This window comes from Pristiophorus japonicus, chromosome 2, assembly GCF_044704955.1.
Source record: "Pristiophorus japonicus isolate sPriJap1 chromosome 2, sPriJap1.hap1, whole genome shotgun sequence".
Taxonomy (NCBI): domain Eukaryota; kingdom Metazoa; phylum Chordata; class Chondrichthyes; family Pristiophoridae; genus Pristiophorus; species Pristiophorus japonicus.
The window spans coordinates 319,645,958-319,670,641 of record NC_091978.1 but is presented as its reverse complement, the minus strand read 5'-3'; the positions used below and the strand labels follow the sequence as shown (position 1 = coordinate 319,670,641).

At 42.6% G+C, this 24,684-nt stretch overlaps 1 protein-coding gene across 2 annotated transcripts in view; it reads right to left on the bottom strand.

Moving 5' to 3' along the window:
- Window positions 1-24,684, bottom strand: part of afg2a (AFG2 AAA ATPase homolog A) — a 594,246-nt gene that overhangs the window by 431,811 nt on the left and 137,751 nt on the right. For both annotated transcript variants that reach the window (XM_070871823.1, XM_070871824.1), the window contains exon 14: window positions 812-938. In XM_070871823.1, coding sequence (XP_070727924.1) covers window positions 812-938 — 127 coding nt within the window. The remainder of the gene's footprint in view (window positions 1-811; window positions 939-24,684) is intronic.

Here is a 24,684-nt window from a genome sequence, read left to right as displayed (position 1 = left end):
GTGTAAACACAGACCAAGAAGGGACAACAGCCACACCATTGTTCCAGAATATGATGTGCAATAATGGCATTTCTCACAATTCTTTCTGCCAAGTTAACTGTCCTTCTCTCCCTGATGGACTTGATTCTAGGGTCCAGTACCTACTGTAATGTTTTCATCATGCATAACACTAAAAAAAAAGTGACAGCATTTGTATAAATAAACTACATATTGAAATGTTTCAATTATACCAAACCAAAATGCCAGCCGCAGCGCAAGGCTCTCCTCTTTAAGGTGCCCCAGCCACCACTGTTTTGCGACCCGCAAAGCTGTCGGTGCCATCGCCGTGCGCCAACCTCGCTCCCGCAGGGCGTAAAGGTGTCGGCGCAGGGCAATAAGGAGTCAGCGCGCATGCCGATGACATCATCAGCGTGTGCGCCGCCACCTGGGGCAAAAACTATGTGGCACAAAGCCGTTTTCGCCACCACCACCCAGAGGTCGATTCCGCCGCCTGCCCCCAGGTGAAAAATCCTTGTTACCCCATTAGCGCATCCCGGAGGTGCTCACGGGCCTTTTGGAAAGGGGCAATTTCAGTCCCATGGTATTTTACAGAGCTTCATAAATGGGAGCTTATTTTTGAGACTGTATTTTCCTTGCAGTAGATGCAGTATAATATGAGGAGGCAAATCATCATGGGTGTAAAAACCGGTCATCGTATATGAAATAGACTGCCCAGTGCACTGTATACATTGACATCAACGTATTCATATTACACAACATTTGGTATGGATGACAGAAATAAAGATTCGGAAGAGAAACCAACAGTCCTTACCTTGTCGATCATATCTGGCCTGTTGGTTGCTGCCAAGATTGTCACATTATGGAGCTGTTCAATCCCATCCATTTCAGTCAGCAACTGTGCAAGGACTCGGTCAGCCACGTTCCCAGCACCAGCAGAGCTAAAGCAAAACACAGGATCAGAAAGTTTTCCATACAACTGTGGAAAAAAAACTCATGAATTACAATACACTGAACTCTTAAGATAACAGCAAATAAGTGTTTCTTTTAAATAAAGAAGCACAGGTGAGTTCTGTGTTTGAGTTTTCTGGCTAGTTTTGCAGTTGGTGAACTCTTATCCCCTCTAGTAGCTTTTACTTGTGACACTTCTTACAGCAAAACACTGAAAAACACTGAAGTATCAGCTACTGGGAAAGAAATATGCACCTATGCAGCAAAATAACTTGCACACTACTCGTATGTAGCATAATGGTCAGTGTAATGTTTCATTTCCATCTAATCCCTTGCAATAAGTAACCCTGTGCCAGTACTTTTTTGGATAATCAGGAATTAGGAAATGTTCTTTTGCTCTATTCATGGATTCAGTATTACTTGGTTAAGGCTCAAAAAACCTAACAGTTGATTGATTTTGCACCTGGCTCAGAAGTGGAATACGTTGTAGATTCCGAACGCTACATAGCATTGCAGTGTGCTAAAATCCAAAATGTACTTAAGATAAAAAATTGATCTCAATCAAATATAACTATAATTAAATATCTTTGAGACAAACCGTTTTAGATTTTACCAATGGCAGGATTCCTTGTACTCCAATCACATTTGACAAACTTCATGTGCACTGAATTGAGCATCTCCATTTAATGGATTTCTTTGTAATATCTAATCTATCCACATTAATATATATACCTAACAAAGTTAATGGAGCTGTGAAAATGGATTTTAATATAATGTATTGCACATGCTTAATCATCTCTAAATGTCAACAGATTTCGAGCTGCAAATTCAAAAGTATATCAAAAGATTTGTAATTATCTGAACGGAAGAAATTAAATAATGTATACTAGTTTGATTTTTTCACAGAAGTCACAAACTAAGGAACTTGAAGTAGCCCAGTTTCTATTTTCAAACTGGAACTCATTTAAAATTGCTTTTCCTCACATGATTAAGGTGCCATCAATGAAGCACATTTAATCAGTTCAATTAATTTTACCTGAACACCATATTGTGTTGGAGAAAAAATATTTAAAAGCTAGCCTAGCAGCTAAAATGATAAGAGTTGCTGCACTGGCCAGCATTTTTAATCTCTGATCACAAATGACATCTGCACCCATTCTTTCCCTGGAGAAGAGGTTTGCGTGTTTTTGCTGTCTGATTCCACAGTCTGGATTGCACTATCCTCCTAACAAAGGCACTATTTGGAGCAGGGGAGTTCTCCCAGTGTCTTCACCAACATTTATGCTTCAATCAATGCCACCAAAACAGATCAACTATTCATTTATTCATAGATTCATTCATTTAATTGTTGTTTGAGGGACCTTGCTATGCACAAACTGGCTGCTGTTTGCTTACATAACAAAAGTGATTACATTTCAAAATAATTCTTTGGTTGCAAAACACTTTGGGACATCCTGAGGACATGAAAGGCGCAATATGAAGACAAGTCCTTTCTTCTTTCTTAACATGGATGTGGAGGTGACAGGCTGAAGAGGAAACAAGAGCAAGGAAATGCCCTTCCGTACCAATAATGTTCCTAGATGTATTTGCAATTGCTCGCTTCTCAAAATGGAATATGTATTTACAATACCAGCAGATATCCATGGCATGCTCATAATAAGCCTATGCGGTTTCTAGAAAGGAGGAATTTAGTGCTGTAGATGTAGGAAGTGAGTGCACATCTTTAATGAAAGTATTTGAAAACAAATTTGTAAAAGATCTCCTCAGAAACAGTGCCGTATGTGTTGTTATAATTTTCTTATTCACTGTAGATCTATAATATAAAAGTTTTGCATACAGCATGCACTTGTGTTCATTTTACACTTTGCTTCCAATATCACAGTTTTTGTGTAAAGCTACTCTCTATTATGCCTAGGTGTTCCTTTTAATGTATAATAAACTGTAAGGTATGAATACTTGTCATTATACATACCTTCCTGCCCTCCCAAGGATAGAGCATGGTGGGTGAGAAGCAGAGGAGAAAATAGAGAATGGGGGACAAGTTATGGGTAGTTGGAAGAAATAGGGGATGTATATAGGAGTGACAGATTGGACGGAAGAGTAGGTGAGGAGGTGGAGATAGAAATGAAATCACCAAGGGTTGTAGGTCATATTTTGTCCGCATCAGCTGCCAGAAGATGCAGCCTCTTGTTCCTATGACATCTCGGCAACCACCAAAAAGAAAGATGAAAAAAAGCAGGGAAGAGCAAAGAAAAGAGAGAAGATAGTGAGGAAAAGCAGACTAAAAGGAAACCAGCAACTGAAAGATGACAGGCAAAAGATTAATCATGAGCAATGCCATGGGAGAGCCACTGCTTAAAATAAATAAATCCCCTTACATACCACATCTACATAATATCTGTATTTAATATGAAGGAGCAGCATGTAACTGTCCATCTCTTTAAGCTGCAACTTGGTATAGCTAAGAAAATGTAAAACTTCAGTTTAATCTGTTCTTATTTGCATATTTTCTTCCACAACAAGTATCTCCGTGACAACACAATAAATTGAAGCAGGACCTTTTAGTAAAATTCTAAAAATTCAGGACTTTATTCAGATCCTACTTCCACACTTGAATAATGATACATCCCATTCAGATTTTAAACTGTCATTGTTTTGAAACGATCTATAAATATAAAATTAGTTTTCATAAAGTCTCATTTCTCACACAGGTAACTTGTAGTGAACAACCCCTTGAATATAGTAACCTACATTTTTTCTCCCACCACTGCTAAAAAAAGCAAGCTTGGAGAAATTTGACAATGACATGCTTTATCTTGTTTAAAGAGAAAAAGTCTGGTTTGTAATCAAGTCCTAAAAATGGCTTCTGTGGCGTTCTTCATTTTTGGAATTTCTAATGTTACAGAAGATATGAGGCTTACAAGCAGAAAGTCCTGGAATACTCTGTGAATTACAGTCTTGCTGCAAAATTCTAGAAATTACATGCACAGGTTCAATCAACTCAATAGAAACTGGGAATTCCTGAATGGAATTAGTCAAGGAGCCCACAAAACGTTCTAGATCTGGTTCTGAAAAGCAATTATGAATGTATCCATAATGTGAGGATAGATGAACCTCTAGAGATTAGAGACAATACATTAATTTTGCAAGATAAGTATACATAGTCGAAGAAAAAGTAAATATGGAGACCATAAAATTAAAGAATAGGTTAATTAAAACAGAATAAAAACTATATAGAACTCACAAAGGAGGTAGATTTAAGAGAACTAAAAGAGATATAATAATTTGCTAAAACTGGCTAAAAAGGACATTAGAATTGCAAAGTAAATCCTGGAGATGAATAGAGAATAAAGGTATTAAGCAGAATACTAAACAATTCTTCCAGTATCAAAACAATAGAACAGCAATTAGAAAGGAAGTTCAAAGTACAAAAGATAAACATGAAGTTAAAAATGTGTTTTTTGCATTATTAAATTAATATTGGTTCAAATAGTACAAGTCACAGCATTGACATTTACCTGTGTAGTATATACTTGCTACATAGCATGCTGCAGACAGTGCTGAGCTGAGCTGAGCTGGCTAACCCAACTGCATTTATGAACCATATAACAGTATTTGTTTCCTGGAGAGATGAATGTTCCCTGTGGACTAGCATAACTCATCATCATTAAATAGCATCAATGGTTACTAACGACACTCAGGGCTAGACTTTGCACTTCCCGCCGCCACCACCCGTATCTCAGCGGTAATCGGGCGGTATGAAGATATGGATTCATCCATATTGCCCGATTACCACCGAGATGCAAAGCCTCAACTTTTACCTTATTCGCTCTGTAGAGTTGCAAAATTCATGGGAGAACCCCCCAGTGTTTTGACTCATTGGAAAGGAAATTTAATTTGGAACTATCTACCAGAAAGTTTTGGATTCTAAAATGCTCATGGAAGAAATCTAAGAGTTTTAACCCAGTTTGGGATTTTTAAAAGGTGAATGTTGGATCTGCAAGAAAAGGGGTGGGGTCAAGCTCTAAAAGGCCAGTTTGGACATTGGAGCTAATCAAAGTGTCTGGGAACTGTTTACCCCCGAAACCTGCCCCTAGAAAACATTAGCATTTAAACAATCAACCACGGAAGAAACATTATCCACCCCAACCCAGAGGAACCAAATGTCACATACATATTCCAACACCTTTTCAACAGGCATAGAAATATCTGGCTCAGGCCAGGCTTCCGGAAGCAAAAAACAGCGCTATCACAATGGACAAAAGCTCATCAACTCAGAAAAGTCTATCAATGCCAGATTAAAACTGAATCAAGTTTCAGTTAGCTGGGCTGCAAAACCTAAACAAAGAACCAAGGTCGATTTGGGGACAGATAAGGAAGTCTCTCAAAGTATAATTAAGGCCTGTTTTTACAGCCAGGACTGCACTTGGCTTCTACACCAGCTTCGTAAGATTCAGACCTGGCAGACTTCAAGACCAACACACCAGCTTTGTTAACCTGGTTCTTCAGAACATCAATCAAGGCAGCATCGCAAACGACCAGGACACCAAGCACGCCACGGCAGCAAGAGGTTCACGAAACAACCACCAAGATATTACCAGCAACCAAATTGGTAATATTGAGCCACCGCGACCAACAATTTACAAACCGAAGTTAACTCAGCGAAAACCCGAAGATTCGCAAGCTGTTTCCACTCTACAAGCTATCCCTGAGCTACCAACGGGTAAAACATTACCTAAAAGAACTTTAAAACCTACTGCTGAAGGAAGAAAGTGGGTATTTACCCCATAAATCCAATACGCACCCTACCGCATCAACGGACACCACCCAACTGAGGAACCCGCAGCAAGAAGTCCTTTCCTACGTTCAGGGCACGGCTAGCAGACTCGACAAAATCCAACGCACCCTGAAACCGTGACCCATTACCGACTTTCAAGGAAGGATTGGTGAGCATAGTCCCTGAATTGAGTTGACGGCACAAATCATTACAAATGGGTATGATTTGGTGGCCATTACAGAGACATGGTTGCAAGGTGGCCAGGACTGGGAATTAAACGTACAGGGGTATCTGACGATTCGGAAAGATAGGCAGGAAGGGAAGGGAGGTGGGGTAGCTCTGTTAATAAGAGATGATATCAGGGCAGTTGTGAGGGATGATATTGGCTTCAATGAACAAAATGTTGAATCATTGTGGGTGGAGATTAGAGATAGTAAGGGGAAAAAGTCACTGGTCGGCGTAGTTTATAGGCCCCCAAATAATAACTTCATGGTGGGGCGGGCAGTAATCAAGGGAATAATGGAGGCATGTGAAAAAGGAACGGCAGTAGTTATGGGGGATTTTAACCTACATATTGATTGGTCAAATCAAATCGCAGGGGGTAGCCTGGAGGAGGAATTCATAGAATGCATACGGGATTGTTTCTTAGAACAGTATGTAACAGAGCATACAAAGGAGCAAGCCATTTTGGATCTGGTCCTGTGTAACGAGACAGGAAAAATAAACGATCTCCTCGTAAAAGATCCTCTCAGAATGAGTGATCACAATATGGTTGAATTTGTAATACAGATTGAGGATGAGGAAGTTGTGTCAGAAACGAGAGTACTATGCTTAAACAAAGGGGACTACAGTGGGATGAGGGCAGAGTTGGCTAAAGTAGACTGGAAACAAGGACTAAACGGTGGCACAATTGAGGAACAGTGGAGGACTTTTAAGGAGCTCTTTCATAATGCGCAACAAAAATATATTCCAGTGAAAAAGAAGGGCGGCAAGAGAAGAGATAACCAGCCGTGGATAACCAAGGAAATAAAGGAAAGTATCAAATCAAAGACCAATGCGTATAAGGTGGCCAAGGTTAGTGGGAAACTAGAGGATTGGGAAGATTTTAAGCAACAGCAAAGAATGACTAAAAAAGCAATAAAGAAAGGGAAGATAGATTACGAGGGTAAACTTGCGCAAAACATAAAAACAGATAGTAAAAGCTTTTACAGATATATAAAACGGAAAAGAGTGACTAAAGTAAATGTTGGTCCCTTAGAAGATGAAAAGGGGGATTTAATAATGGGAAATGTGGAAATGGCTGAGACCTTAAACAATTATTTTGCTTCAGTCTTCACAGTGGAAGACACAAATACCATGCCAAAAATTGCTGGTCATAGGAATGTGGGAAGGGAGGATCTTGAGATGATCACTATCACTAGGGAGTTAATGCTGGACAGACTAATGGGATTGAAGGTAGACAAGTCCCCTGATCCTGATGAAATGCATCCCAGGATATTAAAAGAGATGGCGGAAGTTATAGCAGATGCATTTGTTATAATCTACCAAAATTCTCTGGACTCTGGGGAGGTACCAGTGGATTGGAGAGCAGCTAATGTAACGCCTCTGTTTTAAAAAGGGGGCAGGCAAAAGGCAGATAACTATAGGCCGGTTAGTTTAACATCTGTAGTGGGGAAAATGCTTGAAACTATCATTAAGGAAGAAATAGCGGGACATCTGGATAGGAACAGTGCAATCAAGCAGACGCAGCATGGATTCATGAAAGGGAAATCATGTTTAACTAATTTACTGGAATTCTTTGAGGATATAACGAGCATGGTGGATAGAGGTGTACCGATGGATGTGGTGTATTTAGATTTCCAAAAGGCATTCGATAAGGTGCCACACAAAAGGTTACTGCAGAAGATAAAGGTACGCGGAGTCAGAGGAAATGTATTAGCATGGATAGAGAATTGGCTGGCGAACAGAAAGCAGAGAGTGAGGATAAATGGGTCCTTTTCCGGTTGGAAATCAGTGGTTAGTGGTGTGCCACAGGGTTCAGTGCTGGGACCACAACTGTTTACAATATACATAAATGACCTAGAGGAGGGGACAGAGTGTAGTGCAACAAAATTTGCAGATGACACTAAGATTAGTGGGAAAGCGGGTTGTGTAGAGGACTCAGAGAGGCTACAAGGAGATTTGGATAGGTTAAGCGAATGGGCTAAGGTTTGGCAGATGGAATACAATGTCGGAAAGTGTGAGGTCATCCACCTTGGGGAAAAAAAAAAACAGTAAAAGGGAATATTATTTGAATGGGGAGAAATTACAACATGCTGAGGTGCAGAGGGACCTGGGGGTCCTTGTGCATGAATCCCAAAAAGTTAGTTTGCAGGTGCAGCAGGTAATCAGGAAGGCGAATGGAATGTTGGCCTTCATTGCGAGAGGGATGGAGTACAAAAGCAGGGAGGTCCTGCTGCAACTGTATAGGGTATTGGTAAGGCCGCACCTGGAGTACTGCGTGCAGTTTTGGTCACCTTACTTAAGGAAGGATATACTAGCTTTGGAGGGGGTACAGAGACGATTCACTTGGCTGATTCCGGAGATGAGGGGGTTACCTTATGATGATAGATTGAGTAGACTGGGTCTTTACTCGTTGGAGTTCAGAAGGATGAGGGGTGATCTTATAGAAACATTTAAAATAATGAAAGGGATAGACAGGATAGAGGCTGAAAGGTTGTTTCCACTGGTCGGGGAAACTAGAACTAGGGGGCACAGCCTCAAAATACGGGGGAGCCAATTTAAAACCGAGTTGAGAAGGAATTTCTTCTCCCAGAGGGTTGTGAATCTGTGGAATTCTCTGCCCAAGGAAGCAGTTGAGGCTAGCTCATTGAATGTATTCAAGTCACAGATAGATAGATTTTTAACCAATAAGGGAATTAAGGGTTACAGGGAGCGGGCAGGTAAGTGGAGCTGAGTCCACGGCCAGATCAGCCATGATCTTATTGAATGGCGGAGCAGGCTCGAGGGGCTAGATGGCCTACTCCTGTTCCTAATACTTATGTTCATATGTTCATATTTTCTTACTAATGTTGGGGAAGTCCAGAACCAGGGGTCACAGTCTAAGGATAAGGGGTAAGCCATTTAGGACCGAGATGAAGAGAAACTTCTTCACCCAGAGAGTGGTGAACCTGTGGAATTCTCTACCACAGAAAGTTGTTGAGGCCAATTCACTAAATATATTCAAAAAGGAGTTAGATGTAGTCCTTACTACTAGTGGGATCAAGGGGTATGGCGAGAAAGCAGGAATGGGGTACTGAAGTTGCATGTTCAGCCATGAACTCATTGAATGGCGGTGCAGGCTCGAAGGGCCGAATGGCCTACTCCTGCACCTATTTTCTATGTTTCTATGTTTCTATGAAGCCCCAGAGCCTAACCTAGTTAGATAGGGGGAATTGGGAGGTGGGAGGTGTTGTATTGCTATGTATTCTCTTGTGTTTGAGTAAAGGATTCCCCCATTAGAGTGATGAGTTTTCTCTCATCTAAAGTGATAAGTTTTGTCAGTTTTAATAAAAGATGTATTCATTCTTCTTGAATAAAAAACATACATTTCTTTGTACAAAACAGTTGTCTGCTGTACCTTATCAAACCCTGATTAATAAATCCAGGCTTGAGAACCAGGGAGTGGGAGCGATTCACAACCGCTCTGGGTCAGGGAAGGCAAGCTGACCCCACTGACATCACCCCCGACAGCTCCCAGCAGTAGCGGTAGCGGCAGCGGGCGATCTTAGTCATCATGTAAGGCCGGCTTCATCCTGACTAATCTTACTGCGCATATGCGATTTTTTTGTTTTTGTGCGCATGCACGATATTTTTTAAATTGTGCATATGGGATTTTTTTTTAATTCATATGCGCAATTTTTTTTTGCACATGCGCGATGGGTGTTTTTTCCGCATTTCAAGGGTCAGGAGTCATTCCACAAAATGCGCAATTGTGGAAGGGAGGGGTAAAGAGAGGAGAGGAAAGCAATTAACAATTGAGAAGTATTCAGTGCAAAATAAAATGGGAGATGAATTAATAGTCGCGGTGGAGGTGGAGCCCGGGGCGAACATGGGAGGGAGGAAGAGGGCCAAAAGATTCTCAATGAACACCCAAGCTGCGCTGGTCCAAGAGGTGGAAGCACGCTGGGACCGATTGACACAGGGTGGTCATGGCTAGCACAGCCCCCCAGTGGTATCCTCGTTCGGCCAGATCCGTCGGGGGCTAGTCCAGTGCCGAAAGCGCTGGAACGACATTGTTTCGGCCGCAAGAGTAAGTAATAACTTTAATAATAAATTTAATCATGCAATGATTCATTAGTTAAAATGTAAAACTGCCATACTGTGAATTTGTTAATCTCGCTAAACTTGGAGTTACTATCAATGATGTTATTATATTGTTTTCCTGTAATTAATAAGATGTGTTCATCATGCATAACTTGGATGGTGACAGTGCATTAACAGGATAGTGTTGAAAGGCATTGGGGGTGCCCACTAGTACTTGTGCAATTATATTAAACCATAGTTTTGTCATATTTTCAGAAAAAAATCGTTTTCAACCAAGGCGAACGTCGGCACACCGGGGGAGGGCCAGCAGAATTGCAGGAGCTGAGAGACCTGGAGGAGTGGGCTGCAGCCCTCACTGGGGCACATGATCGTTCGGCCACTTGTGGTGGTGCTGATGCTACGTGAGTAACGCACGATCCCCAGGATGTGCATAATGCATAAATTATAATGTACTGTAAAGCTTGTACCATTATGAAATATTATCAGAATGCCATGTAGTCTCTGAAAATTCTGTTCGTGTTCATTGCATGTGTATCTCGGTGAAATATAACGCAGTAATGCTGCGCCTCCTCATAAGCATGCATAATGTAAGCATTAAAATGTCACCTTTACTCCCCCCCTCCCCCCCCCCCACTTCTCTCCCTTCGTCGCCCTTCTGCTTACCTATTATGTCTTGTTTTATAGATGAAGAGGAACAGTAATCTTGACAGAGGAGCAGGAGGAGGAGGAGGATGATGATCAAGTTCAGCTAATGTCCGACCCACCCCAGGAAGTCGAATTTGAGGAGAGGGGGCAGTCCAGTGAAGGGTTCCTCATGCCTGTGGCCACCTCGTCCTCAGCCGAATCCATTTTTCATGGATTCAGCACAGAGGAAATGGCCGGACCAAGCATTGTGCAGCAGGGCACACAGAGTGTCAGCCCCCGTGTTTAATCTGCGGAGGCCGATTCGGCAGGAGAGGCGTGCTGCAAGACAGGCAGACGCAGAAATGGACATGGTTGCACTGTCTAGGCTGAGCATCGACATAGGTCCTCAGCTCCTCAAGGCAATCGGTGCACTCGCACAAGTAATCGCAGCGCAATCAGCGCACCATTCGGAGGAGACGGCGGCACGGATTGCGGTGATGCAGCGAATTGCTGATTCCATGGATGCCTTGCAGTGGCTGGTAGAATCGTGCCAATCAGGCAGACGTCACATGGGAGTCAGTAGATTCTTCTGACTCCGAGGACGGGTTGTCAGACCCTACCACCTCTCCACATTCCCCACACTTAGCGCTGCCACAGTCACCCCCACTTCTGCAGCTGCGCTCGGGGCGCACTGCTGCACAGCGCACTGGCAGCAATTCGGGCAGGGGTGAATCGCAGAAACAGTTGGGTGTCAGGTGGAGGGGTGGAAAGATGGCGGTCGCAGATAATTAAAAAATGTTTGCTGTGTTGTCCCACTGGATAGAGGCCTAGCTCTGTCAAGCCCGTGTGGTGGCTGATGTGCAACGGTCACCACACGTTACAAAAATCCACGCACAAGCATCTTCCATCCCTTCAATTGGAGTTCAGGACTGGAATATCGGGTCCTTCATTGAAACATCTGAACTCGTGAAAGCAAATCTTCCTCGTTCGAGGGACCGCCTTTGATGATGAGTGGATGGGTGTTTTTTTTTTATTATGAAAAATTGTTTACTGTTGGGGGTGTTGTGTGGTTAAAGTGCATTGTTTACTTAATCTTGTAAAATGTTTTATTTTAATTTTTCTAAATTTACCTTTAAAAGATTTATTATTTATTAATTTACTTTACAAAGAACCTTTTTCAAAATTTATGTAAACTTTTATTTAATTTAACATTTTTTGTGCTGTGTCTCACTCACTTTTACTAAATGAGTGGTCAACAATCAATACAAGGGTTACAAACAATGGACATTTTAAACTGAACTCGTAATCGTTCATTTATGAGCTGCTGACATAACAGTTTTGCTGCTGCGTAACTGCCACAGGGCTTTGTTATATATGTGGACTTGTATTTACTCTGTACAGCCACCAGAGGGTTCATCCCCTGGAGTCCCAAGGGATCCCATAAGGTATTTAAGGAGGTTTCACAGGTTGGAGAGGCACTCTGGAGACCTGCAATAAAAGACTGAGGTCACACTTTACTTTGAGCTCACAGTGTTCAGTCTGACTCTTGCTCCATACACAACAGGCTTCTCCTGTGCTGTTGGGGTGGGTGGTATCATGGTTTCATCGCCAGACACCTCCTCGACCTCCTCTTCCTCCCCTTCCACTTCTCGAATTGGCTCGTCCATTATGTCCTGAGGTGGACCTGCAGTCCCCTGAGGCATTTTCTGTCCCCTTCTGATTGCCAAGTTGTGCAACATGCAACACACCACAATGAACTCCACGACCTACTCCGGGTGGTATTGTAAGTTGCCTCCAGAGTGGTCCAAGCATCTGAAGCACTGCTTCAGCACTCAAATTGTCTTTTCAACGATACTGCGTGTGGCTATGTGGAAGATGCCTGTGCATGGATTTTTTTAACGTGTGGTGGCCGTTGCACACCAGTCACCACACAGGCTTGACAGAACGAGGTCTTGGTCCAGTGGCAAGGGTTATCCAAGACGACTGGAGACCAGCTCTGCTGCACAGACCTAGTGCACACACATATCGCAGTGTGGGCTGGACTGTGCTGGCCCTGGGCCCCGAACTCTCGTCTCTCATGGGCCCCGATCACATCCTTCCACAGTCTCTCGCTGCTCCTGCCAATGCTCCAATCACCAACCAGGGGTATCTAGTGAGACCAGGAGTGATATAGTGAGGCCAGTTTGGATATATGACTTTCTATCCCACCATCTAAGCCGTTAATAAATACAGAAGTGGTTGAAAGCTCGCAGCTTCCTGTGGCTCCGAGACCGGGGGAACTGGGCTCCAAGGCTTTGCGGCCAAGTAGAGGCCTTCCTCAGAAACCCCCCTGTTCTCCCCATCCCCCCCAGCCGTTATCTATCAAAGGCCTAATAGCCAAGGATTGATCTTTTGGTCCCTCTCACGGGAGGGAGTTCAGCTGTGCTCACATTGACTGCAACCCAGGCCCAACATCTTTCCTGTCCCTCCTCTGACATAAGCAGATGGCTCTAGCTTTAACCTCTGAGCAGGAAGTAATACCTACACTGACAGCAATTGTCACTGTGAGATAAGACGGATCCAATTACATTCCATCATCATTATTTCTCAGTGAAAAAGGGAAGTACCATTGTTTTTAAAAAAAAAGGAGTGTGAGGCAACTTTTTAAAACAAGAGGTGTGGCAAACCTTCTAGAGGGTGTCAGCCGCGGCTCAGTAGATAGCACGCTCTCGCCTCAGAGTCAGAAGGTCATGTGTTCAAGTCTACTCCAGAGACTTGAGCGCAAAATCCAGGCCGACACTCAGTGCAGTGCTGAGGGAGCGCGGCACTCTCGGAGGCGCCTTCTTGAGGCCCCATCTGCTCGCTCAGGCGGACGTACAAGATCTCACAGCACTATTTCGAAGAAGAGCGAGGAAATTCTCCCAACCATTATATTTCTCTTTCAACCGACATTACTAAAAACAGCCGATCTGGTCATGATCACACTGCTGTTTGTGGGAGCTTGCTGTGCGCAATTTGGCTGCCTCGTTGCCCACATTACAACAGTGACTACACTTCAAAAAAGTACTTCATTGGCTGTAAAGCGCCCTGGAACACTGAGGTTGTGAAAGGCGCTTTATAAACATAGAAACATAGAAAATAGGTGCAGGAGTAGGCCATTCGGCCCCTCGAGCCTGCACCACCATTCAATAAGATCATGGCTGATGATTGTGCAAAATTATTGCACATTTAAAAAAAATCTCCAATGACAGATATCTGGTGGGGGAGGCGGCTGTGATATTAGGACATAGCATTGAAACACCTGTGAACTCATCCTTTTTTGGCGTGGAAGTCATCCTCGCTTCGAGGGACTGCCTATGATGATGATGATTGTAGTGATGCTCGGGACCTGTCTGGGGCTTACAGAGGGGGGTCAAGAGCCAGGTGGTGAGGCCGTATCCTTTATCACCAAGCATCCAGCATTGTCCTTGTGGCTGACTTTTAAAGAGGTCAAAGACAGTGCTCTCACGCAAGATGTGCGCATCTTGAATGCTCCCTGGAAAATTGGCATTTACTGCCATGATTATTTTATTGTGGTTGACAACAAGTGGCACGTTCAGGGAATGGAAGCTCTTTTGGTTACGAAACACCTCTGCATCCTCCAAGGGTGTTTTGCAGAGCAATGTGCATACGGTCTTATTGCACCCTGTACTTTAGGGAAGTTTGCTATTCTCGAGAAACCCAGAGCCCATTCACTCTGTGCCTCCCTGGTCATTGGGAAGTTTATAAAGTCAAACCTTCGTGCGTAAAGCGCTTGTGTCACTTGCCGAATGCAGCAATGTGTGGCATGCTGAGAGATGCAGCAAATGTCGCCAGCTGATGCCTGAAAGGAGCCCGATGCATAGAATGAAAGTGCTGCAATCACCTTAATCTCAACGGGCAGAGCGGTCCTGATGGTGCTGGAAGGCTGTAGGTCTCCCTTAATTAGCTGGCACATTTCAATAATGACCTCCTTTCGGAAGCGCAGCCTTTTAATGCATGCATTATTGGAAAAGTCCAGGTACGATCGCATATTCCTGTAAATGCGTTGGGTGTAAGGTCTCCTCCTCTTCAGCATTGGGCACATAATCCTCTTCAATAAACTTTCTTCCAGCTGCATTCTGCAGCATGTAATTAGTAGCTAGTATTGGCTGAGAAATTACAAGCCACATTTCTTTAAAAGTCCTCTAAATTGTCCAAAAATTAATCACATTTCCTTAAACTCTCATCAAATTAAAACAGATACTATAATAAACCCCTGAAATTAAAAGTATTCCTTTAAAACACCAATAAAATGCACTAATAAATGATGTAAATGTAACCTGCAATTTAAATCAGCCTTTAGCTCCGATTGCAAAATGGCGTTCATATCGTTGGGTCAGGGGCATTTAAGTGTACCGTTTTCATGGCGTTATTAATTGCTGGCGGTATTTTGGGTGGTACTTAAAAAAAAAAAGCCAAAAATAGCACTAGGCAGTCTTGCGGGTGGTAAACGGGCAGTGCACGACATTCATGAGCGAAAATCGATTGCATCTACTGGGCGGGCGGCTGGATTTACTGCCGGCGTTCATTAGATCCCGAAACTACCGCCGGCGGTATATGGGCACAAGTTTGGATCTTAAGCATAAATCGGGCAGTAATGCAGTAAAAACCTTAAATCGGGCGAAAAGAATGCGAAAGTTTAGCCCTCAGTGTATTGAGTTTCTGCTCATGAGACAATGATATAGACAAATAGAGGATACACAAAACAAAACCTTATCATTTGACAAGCGATCCCTTTCTCACTTCTAGCATTCAATTCCTATCTTCCCATACCTATTCCAACCTTGCCTTGTCTCTCTCCATTTTGTCAACATAGGTTGAACCTCTCTTATCTGGGACTTCCTTATCCGGCACCACTCCTCGTTCAGAACTATTCCCAGCCGCCGGGTGGCGGATGTGCAGAACGCAGCCGGTCAAAATCCTCAAAAAATATCAAAGTAAAAAAAAATGTGGCCATTTACACTTGCACATTTCAATCTCAACAGGCCCACAATAAATTTACCCAACTTTACAGCCGGCACCTCGGGGCCCGCCGACACTTCGGACCGGCTGGACCTGCTCGGGCTGCAGACCTCCTGCTTCCCTTTCCTCCCACCCAACCTTGTGGGCCGGGCGGGAGCTGCTACAGCGTCAAATGTGGGATGGCCGGTGATCCGGAGAATCAGTGCCGGCCTGCCTTCCTCACAAATCCCCCCCACAGGCACGGCAACCCGCATTGCAAAATGCCCAATGCAGAGATACACACTCCAAGAGAAAAGCAGCCCGACACTCACAGCGAGCTGCAGCCATCGAGCTCCCCTGCGCGCCATTTTGCAGCATTTCCGCTCTCTGTGTGCTGGAAGCCTGTGGATGGACGGGCAGGGCTCCCTCAGCCCCCTGCACACTGACTGACTGGAGGTGTTGGCGAGCCCCGAAGTGTCGGCGGGCCCCGAAGTGGCTTGAGGCTGGGAGTGGGTTTGTATAGCGTTGCAAACACGTGACCTCCCCTCATCCGGCAAAATCCCTCATTCGGAACAGGCCAGGTCCCGAGGGTGCCGAATAAGGGTGGTTCAATCTGTACCACTATGGTCAGAATTCCTGTGAACTTGCCTGGTGAAAATGTGGGTCCTGTAACTTTTTTTTATATGAATTAAATGTTGTTCCATATATAACATTTCAGACACAACAAAATCACCTGCAATTTGGATTAATGGTACTAAACAAGATTTGTAACAATCCTTTGATGTTGGTTCCTACTCTATCTCATAGATCGAGGTAACTCTCATAGTTGAGTAGTGATAACAAGTTACCCAGAGTTCTGATGAAGGGTCACAGACCCAAAACTTTAACTCTGTTTCTCTCCACAGATGCTGCCTGACCTGCTGAGATTTCCAGCATTTTCTGTTTTTATTTCAGATTCCAGCACCCGCAGTATTTTGCTCTTGTATCCAAAGTTTTCATTGTTTTCTGATTTTATTTTAAACAATCTTGGTTTTTCAATTATCCCTTGAACCATCCATTTCAGTCAGCAACATCTGTAATGGGCATGGCGTAGTGACATCAGTCAGTGACATCTGCAGCACAGAACAGTGACCTTGGTCAGTCTTATTGGGACCAGTTTTTTCAGAGTTTTCCAGGTGGATTTCCTCCTCTCCAAGTTTTCGCTGGCAAACAGAAATTCCCATTCAGCAGATGGTCAAAAAAGGTTTCCTCAAGCTAGATGTCACTCCAGTCGATGTACTCTATAACACGGCTTCAAATTAACAGTTAAAGGGATCAACACAACATATGTAAAAATTATAATCAGCAATTTTTGTTTAAAGTGCTTATCCCATGAAACCTTAGGAACTTCCATTACAGACTGCCATTACAGAACAAAATTCCTGAGATAACGTCAGGGAAAAAGGAATCTCGTTTAAAACATCTGTCCACAGAAGAGGACTCTCTCTGCCTGATTCACTCGGGAGATTACAGAGTCGAAATTAATGTTAGCTATGTTATTGCATCAATATTTAACAAATTCACATCAAATTGTTCTTTTTGCTATTTTAATGAATTCTGTAATTTACACCCCGCTAACTGAAAGCTGGATGTATAGCAATCTAATTATCCTTTTATAATCTTTAATTGAACTAGAGAATATTTCAAGTCAACAGATGCTGAACTGTGTCCAATATTGCAATTGGATAATTAAAAACTCCAAAAAGAAATGAAGTGCTTATGCTGCTACTGAAGGTTAATGAAATAAGTGAATTTTTCCAGGGGGCTTGATCATAAGTGCCCAAGAAAGAATTTGCATTTATATAGTGTCTCATCATATCCTTAGGGCAACCCAAAGCAAGGCTGGCTTCTATTATCCATCTCTAGTTGACTTCAGGTGGTGCTGGTGAGCCGCCTTCTTGCTGCTGTCCTTATGGTAATGTTGCTCCCACGTAGTGTTAGGTAGGGAATTCCAGGATTTTGACCCAGCAATGAAGGAACTGCAATTTATGTCCAAGTCAGGATGGTGTGATTTGGAGGGGAACCTGTAGTTGCTGGCTTTCTCATGTTCCTGCTGCTTTTGTCCTTCTCGTTGGTAGAAATTGCATGACACTGTGAGATGCCGTCAAATTAAGCTTGACAAGTTTCTGCAGTGTGTGCTATAGCGAGTACGTGCCGCAGCAACAGTGGTAGCAGGAGCACTGATCACCAGCCTGCTCTACCCGTGATGGTGTTGAGCTTCTAGAGTGTTGTTGCAGCTGCACCCATCCACATGAGCAGCAAGTGTTCCATTACATTCTTAACTTGAGCCTTGTACATGGTGGACAGGCTTTGAGAGCTCAGGAGAAGAGACAATCAGCAGAGTAATCAACTTTTGGCTTGCTCTTGTAGCCATTTTGTTGATATGGTGCTGTTCTTTGCGGGAGAAATGTTGACTAGAACATCAGAACTCCCTGCACATCTTTGGATAGTGCCATCAGATCTTTTCCATCCACATAAGCAGGCAGATAGAGCCTTCTTTCAACGTTTCCTCCAAAAGATAGCACATCGAAACAATACAACCCAATTTCTGAGACCAAAAAATAATTTTTACAAATTTCCTCTTGGCTCAGGTAGTTGCCTCTACCACAGCAAAGTTGGGTGGATGTCTCTGCACCAACCCAATATGCGTGGGCTTCCCCATCCTGATTATTTATATTACCAGGTTCCTGGAATTTAGGGAGGGTCAATGCCCTCTGTAGCAGGCAGCCAGGAGTCCTGTTCCATCATGTGTATTACGGAACAGAACTCTGGAATTTCGGGGCCTATATTTTTATGGGGCCATTTTGTGCCTTAAGCCCCAGTCCCAATGAATGGGATAAAAGTCTCTTTGTTCTGCTAGCTGTAAGGGTCCCACATGAAATTCGTTTTGGTAACCTCAATCCTGCTCTGAGTGGGAGTGGATATAACACAGAGAAACCATAAATATCGCAAGTGTGGGAACTGGAATAATTCACATAGTAAGACACTTCAACCACCAGCTTCTAAATCTCCTTACCTAACCCAGACCTGTGCCCCCAGCAAAAATTACCACCATAACTAGGTGTAGAACTATTCAACTGCCAATATACCTCTCCATATGTGTGAGAACAGAGTAACCTTAAATTATATCATAGCTCATCATGATGGCAAATTCTATTGATGACACCAAAAAAATTTAAGTAAAGAAAATTTACTTAACGTCGTGCAGTCCCTGACAAATACAATAGAACCCTTTACATTGGATTACATAGGATTACAGTGCACGAATCTGTGATCAACTGAAGTGCATTTATGCACCTTTCCTCCAACCCATAGCAAATTTTTATTTAAGTATCAAGACTTTATTTCTTGGCTTTTTAAAAAATTTCAACGCTGTGGCAATATACTATTCAAACTGTGACATAATCCATCATTAAAGGATTAAGGCAGGAAACCTACTTTTGAAACTTTGAGAAACACCATTCTTCAGTGTCAAAGATTGCAGCAGCACAGCAATCCCAGAGTGGCAAAGGTTCCTGAAATGCCTAGAGTTCTTCCAGCAGACTCCCACACACAGCCCAGAGTCATGCTGCTCACTTAGACTAGAAGGTATTATTGAGTCTGACATTTCTGTCAGGGTTGCACAGCAGAAAACTGTCAGCAAGGCACTCCTGCCAACTCAATCTTTTCAATTCTGCAGCCATGATCGTAATTAACTGTCACGCTGCTTTATTTCCTTCTTTCGCTGATTCCGGTGAAATATGGCTTGGCAGCTCGAGGCTTTCCATGGTGTTCAGCTCTCCTTCATTAGTAGCAGGAAGTGGTATACATCTTCCTTAAGCATTAAAAGTCTCAAATCAACAGTCAATGACATATAATGGAATCTTTTTCATTAAATCAAAATAACATGACAGTCTAAAAAGCATACTGGCATGATTAAACACCATAAAAAATATCACCTTGTGCTATAATCATTAATCATTCAACTAAAGAAACAAGAGCTGTCCCCACTGCTATTCATACTCAAAAATATATATATTGGACACTAAAGCATGGCCTTTACAACGTCAAGGAGGTATATATTCCTCCATTTGGTTACTTAAGCAGAAATGTCACTGTGAGCTAAAGCAAAGCAAGGAAGCGCACTTTATATTAAAATTTTTTACTAATATCAGCAAAGAGAGAAAAATAGACCCTCATAGTGCTAAAGTTATACTTATGGTAGATATAAAATGTGTTCACATTTTGATTTAGTGACAATCTAAATTCATAACAGATTAAATCTGGTTGACAAAGTGAGATAAATCAGTATGTGGCCAGTGCACTTCGACATGTTTCATTATTGACTACTTTGGCCCAGTCACTAATTAGAGCTGCATTCCAAAGAAACCTGATGATTTACAGATACATCTTCTAAAATCTTCATTAAACATTTCTCTACAGGTCAATGGGTTAGGGTATTTCAGGTATTCCAAAGGAAAATTGCACTGTGAAAATTGTACGGCTCCAGATGAGATTTGTTAACACTGACTAACTTCCATAACATCTGGTATATAAATGAAATCTCCAGTCTTGATAATTAATAGCAAGCACAAAAAGTAAAATCCTAAATGTCGGAAATCATAAATATTCCAGCATTTGGATTTTATGGTAGAGGCCCCTGTCTGCCCTCAGGTGGGCGTAAAAGATCCCACGGCATTATTCGAAGAAGAGCATGCGAGTCCCCCTGTTGTCCTGATCAATATTAATCCCTCGACCAACATCACTAAAACAGATTATCTGGTCTTGAATATCATTGCTGCTTGTGGGGTCTTGCTATGCACAAATTGGCTGCCGCATTTCCTACATTGCAACGGTGACTACACTTCAAAAGTACTTCACGGCCTGTAAAACACATTGGGACGTCCCAAAGTTGCTACATAAATGCAAGTTCTTTCTATTCTGTCACAAGTTTTGCAGCTAGTTTCAGTATTGCTTGACTGATTTGACAAACTTACTACTTAGCCGGTAAATTGTCCTTTGGCATCATGCCATTTCAGACATAAAATTGTTGAAATTAAAAGCTACTTAACAAATGTGTTGTCATAGCATTTATTCATTTCCACAGACTTCATGTAAATTGATTTAGCTTGACCCTTACAAGCAAACATAAATTTGTGTTGGCATAAATATTAAACAGATGACACTATATTATAACCACTTTATATTGGTCCATTATTTGAGAGAAAGGTCGCATTTCTGCCTTGGACTATGCTTAGAATCACCAATTAAACAATTCTAATTTTCTTATAGTATAGTAAAGTTGAAATCAGTTTTTGTCAGTGTACAAATCAAAGCTGGCAGTGAAATTGTGTTGTGCTCTTTCAATGGCCTATTGGTAAACACATTGGACAGTGTAGTCTCATGCTGTACAGATGGTACGAGGGTCTATGGGTGATCTGTGCTGTTAGCTGATTTTAGCCAAGATAGCAGGTTAGGTGTTACACCTCAGTGCCCTTCAAATTGGTGTGGGAAAAATAAGCCAGGATTCCCACAACCTGATCATTATCCAATGATTCTTGCTGGAAAGTGTGCATGTCAGAGGAAAATATGATGGGACTCGGTTGTGATGTGCTCTTTGTTGAAATAACCTGCTGACAATCATTGTCTAGATTCACATACAAATGACCAGATAGGCTGGGTAGAGAGAGCTGAGCAAGAGTAAGGGCCTTTAAGGGAAGAGGGGAGGAAAATGAGAAGACGACAAGAAGCATTCATGTTTTTTTTTAAATGCCAGTTAGTGTGAGCGCAGAGTTAAAAGAGTAAATAATCTGTGTGGAAGAAAATGTTCATCTTTTGTACTTGCCACATTTTGAAATTTTCACCTGTTCAGTCTAGAAGGAATTTTTGGATTAATTTATATTATGATGGTGCTATGAAGTTACATTTGGGACTCTCAGTAACACACAAAACTATCTGGGACATTGATTAGGTCCATTAGCTGTGGTGTTAGCTGAAATATTTGAGAGAGTTGTATATACTCAATATTATATCAACTTTAAGACAATGGGATGGGTCATTAGCACATTTCAGAGAACTTCACATCTATAATATTGGATTGGTTTCACTCATTAAGCAGAAGACCTAGCTAAACAGACAATGTACCTATCATAGCTCTTATACTGGAGTAGAGAGGTTTCTGATTTAAGGTGGTAGGCTTGATTGGCAGTTTAGCAAACCAATCCTCACTACAGAATGAAAAGAAGGGTCAAATATTGAACTTTTAGTTTCCCTGCTTGCTGTAGAGATAACAGTCTAAAGCAGGTTTGAGCTTTAACCAGCCAGTGATGCAGGGAGGCAGCACCTTCTTTCCAGAGAGTGAAAGGCATTAAGGGATTCTATGTTGAGGCACAAACATTATGGCCCTGCAATAGCGGGCGGATGACTTCGACCACAAAAATATTTACGAATGTACCTGGTGGTCCTGGAGGAACGAAGGCTTCTGCTCCAAGACTTAGATGCGCAGCCCAGCGCAGAGACCCACGGATCCCAGGAGCATCCTGGGATCACGTTGGCCAGACCAACCAATGAAAATGGCGTATCCCCATTTTTAGTAATGGTGAGTTCAGTTTGTACGGAAGTCACCATTCAAAAACACAAACATTTTAAATAAAGAAGAAAAACACTTCACATATTTAAAATTAATTGAAATTGAATTCAGACAAAAATTTATTTTTTTGAATTTTTTATTAATATGTTTTAATTGGGGTAAAAATAAACTTACCTTAATGGACAGGGTTTCTAATATAAAAATTACTGATAACATTTTATTTTTCTATCTTTTAAAACTCTTACAGTGCGTCTGCTTTTACCAGGCGTAAGAGTTTTAAGGACATTCGCTGGACAGGAATTGGGCAAATAGCCCAAATCTCAGCCCGCGGAGGCCCTTCTCCCGGGGATGCGTGCGATCTGCCAAAAGAAATTTTGACAAATCGCAAGTGCCAGGTTTAGGCACATGCGCAGTACACGCCTAAACCCGGAACTTGCGGGGCGTCTAAGGGCGCATGTGCATATCGCACACACCCCGAGAGGCTGTAATTTCAGGCCCAATAAGAAAAATTAGCGCCGGCTACTTTTGGGGATTGCTAATCTGTGAAGATAGTGTAGTCTATCAACAAGGGTAGAGTGGCGTACCTTGTTATTTCCCATGTTATGAGGAGCAATATGAAATAGATTTAATTTAATGAAAAACTGAATTCTGTTCATTCATATATTGCATGAAAAATAATTTTCCGGCTTACAATAAGGCTCTTATCAGTCTTCCTTTCAGCAGATAAAAGAATTGTACATGGTAGCATGTGCAAGATCACACAAGGAGGGGCCTTATTGTTATGGCCCCCAGGTCACAATATAATGGGCTCAATTTTGGCCAGGAGTTGCTCCGTTTCTTTTTGGAGTAGGCTGCTTTTTCTGGCCTAAGTTAAAAATCCCCAGTTTCCCCAATCAATTTGCATTAGCGTAATTCACTTAGTTAAGTTTTTTTTTAGGTTCATTTTTTTTCTCAAAAGGCGGCATTACCAGCCACCTACGCCAGTTTTGGCCATTTAGGCAACTTTGGCCAGCTAATAGTTACTCCATTTCTACCTAGGCCAGTGTACGTGGCCACGTGAGAAAACCCTTGCAGAGAGTTAAAGAAATCGGCGCGGGAAAGTACATCGGAGGCCATTCGGCCTGGATAGGGGCGGGAAGCGGAGAGGACCTGGACCTGAACCAACCAAGCCGCAAGGAACAGACTTGCAAAACCATCCTTCCTTTGCACAATTAAAATAAGAAGAAATAAAAAATTAAAGTCCTACCTTCAGCCCTCGGCCCGGGACTCTCAGAACGCATGCAGGAGAACTCACAGAACTCACAGATCGCACCAGGTGGCCACTCGGCCTGGGCTAGAGGCGGGAGAACGAACAGGGAGGCCACTCGGCCTGGGCTGGGGCGGGAGCGATCGAACTGGCCGGCATCGGGGCAGTATCAAGCCTTCAAAATGTTATTGTTAAAATCCACCTTATTTACTGCTTGGTGCTGGGAAAGGGAACAAAACTTCTACATTTTGGGCATCCAGTGTCAGAAAAAAGCATTGCCAGATGAGGATTAGCAAAATTAAATGGAATATAAAAAGCTTGTATTTTATCTTGATGTCATTTGGCAGCGGAAGAATTGCTGGGTAAAAGACAAAACTCATTTCATCCAACCTCTCCTTATTAAAAGTCTTTATCTGTCTCTATTCAGTGCTGTGTCGCAGTAATCTTCCTCATGGGAGGAGCTGGCTATTGCTTTCAGAACAGTGCCCAATCTGTAATGGCCAATTGCCAACGTGCAGCGCTACTGCGCATGCACGGACATCACTAATCTTCGCTGCGCATGTGCAGACGTCCCGGCACATTTTCCAGCGCAGAATGCAGGCTCCACCCCCCGAGTCGACTGGCCACGCTGCGCGACTGCAGTGACGAGGCCAGACAGCGGCCAAAGTTGCAACATTTTTTTATGGAGCATCTCCAGACCTACTTAAGCGGCGCAACTCGGGTAAGTGTGCCGAAAAACGGGCTCGGCCAAAATCTACCCCAATGTAACTAGGTATTGGGTAGTAAAGTTGCAGGCTATAGGGGCAGCAAGATCTTCTTATAGGGGTGACCAGAGACACTCATCCCAAGTGAATTTCTAATACAGATCTGCAATTTATTAATAGTGTCCAGGAACTCAAAAGAAACTGATTGATTTTATATAGAATCAATGAGTAAGCATGCACATCTATGCCAGAGAGAGAGAAAAGGATAGAAAGAAAGTGAAAGAGACAGAAGCAGAGAGAACGAGAGAGAGTGAGAGAGACAGAAAAGCAGGGAATAATTTGCATGATTATGGATGTAAGCATGCACACTCATAAAGGGTACATACTGAATACCATTCATTCAAAAGGCAACGCCACAGATTTTCTCATGCAATGGAAAAATGTTTTCTATTTTAAATGGAGATGGATTTTTAAAAGTGCTTGTTAAAAATAA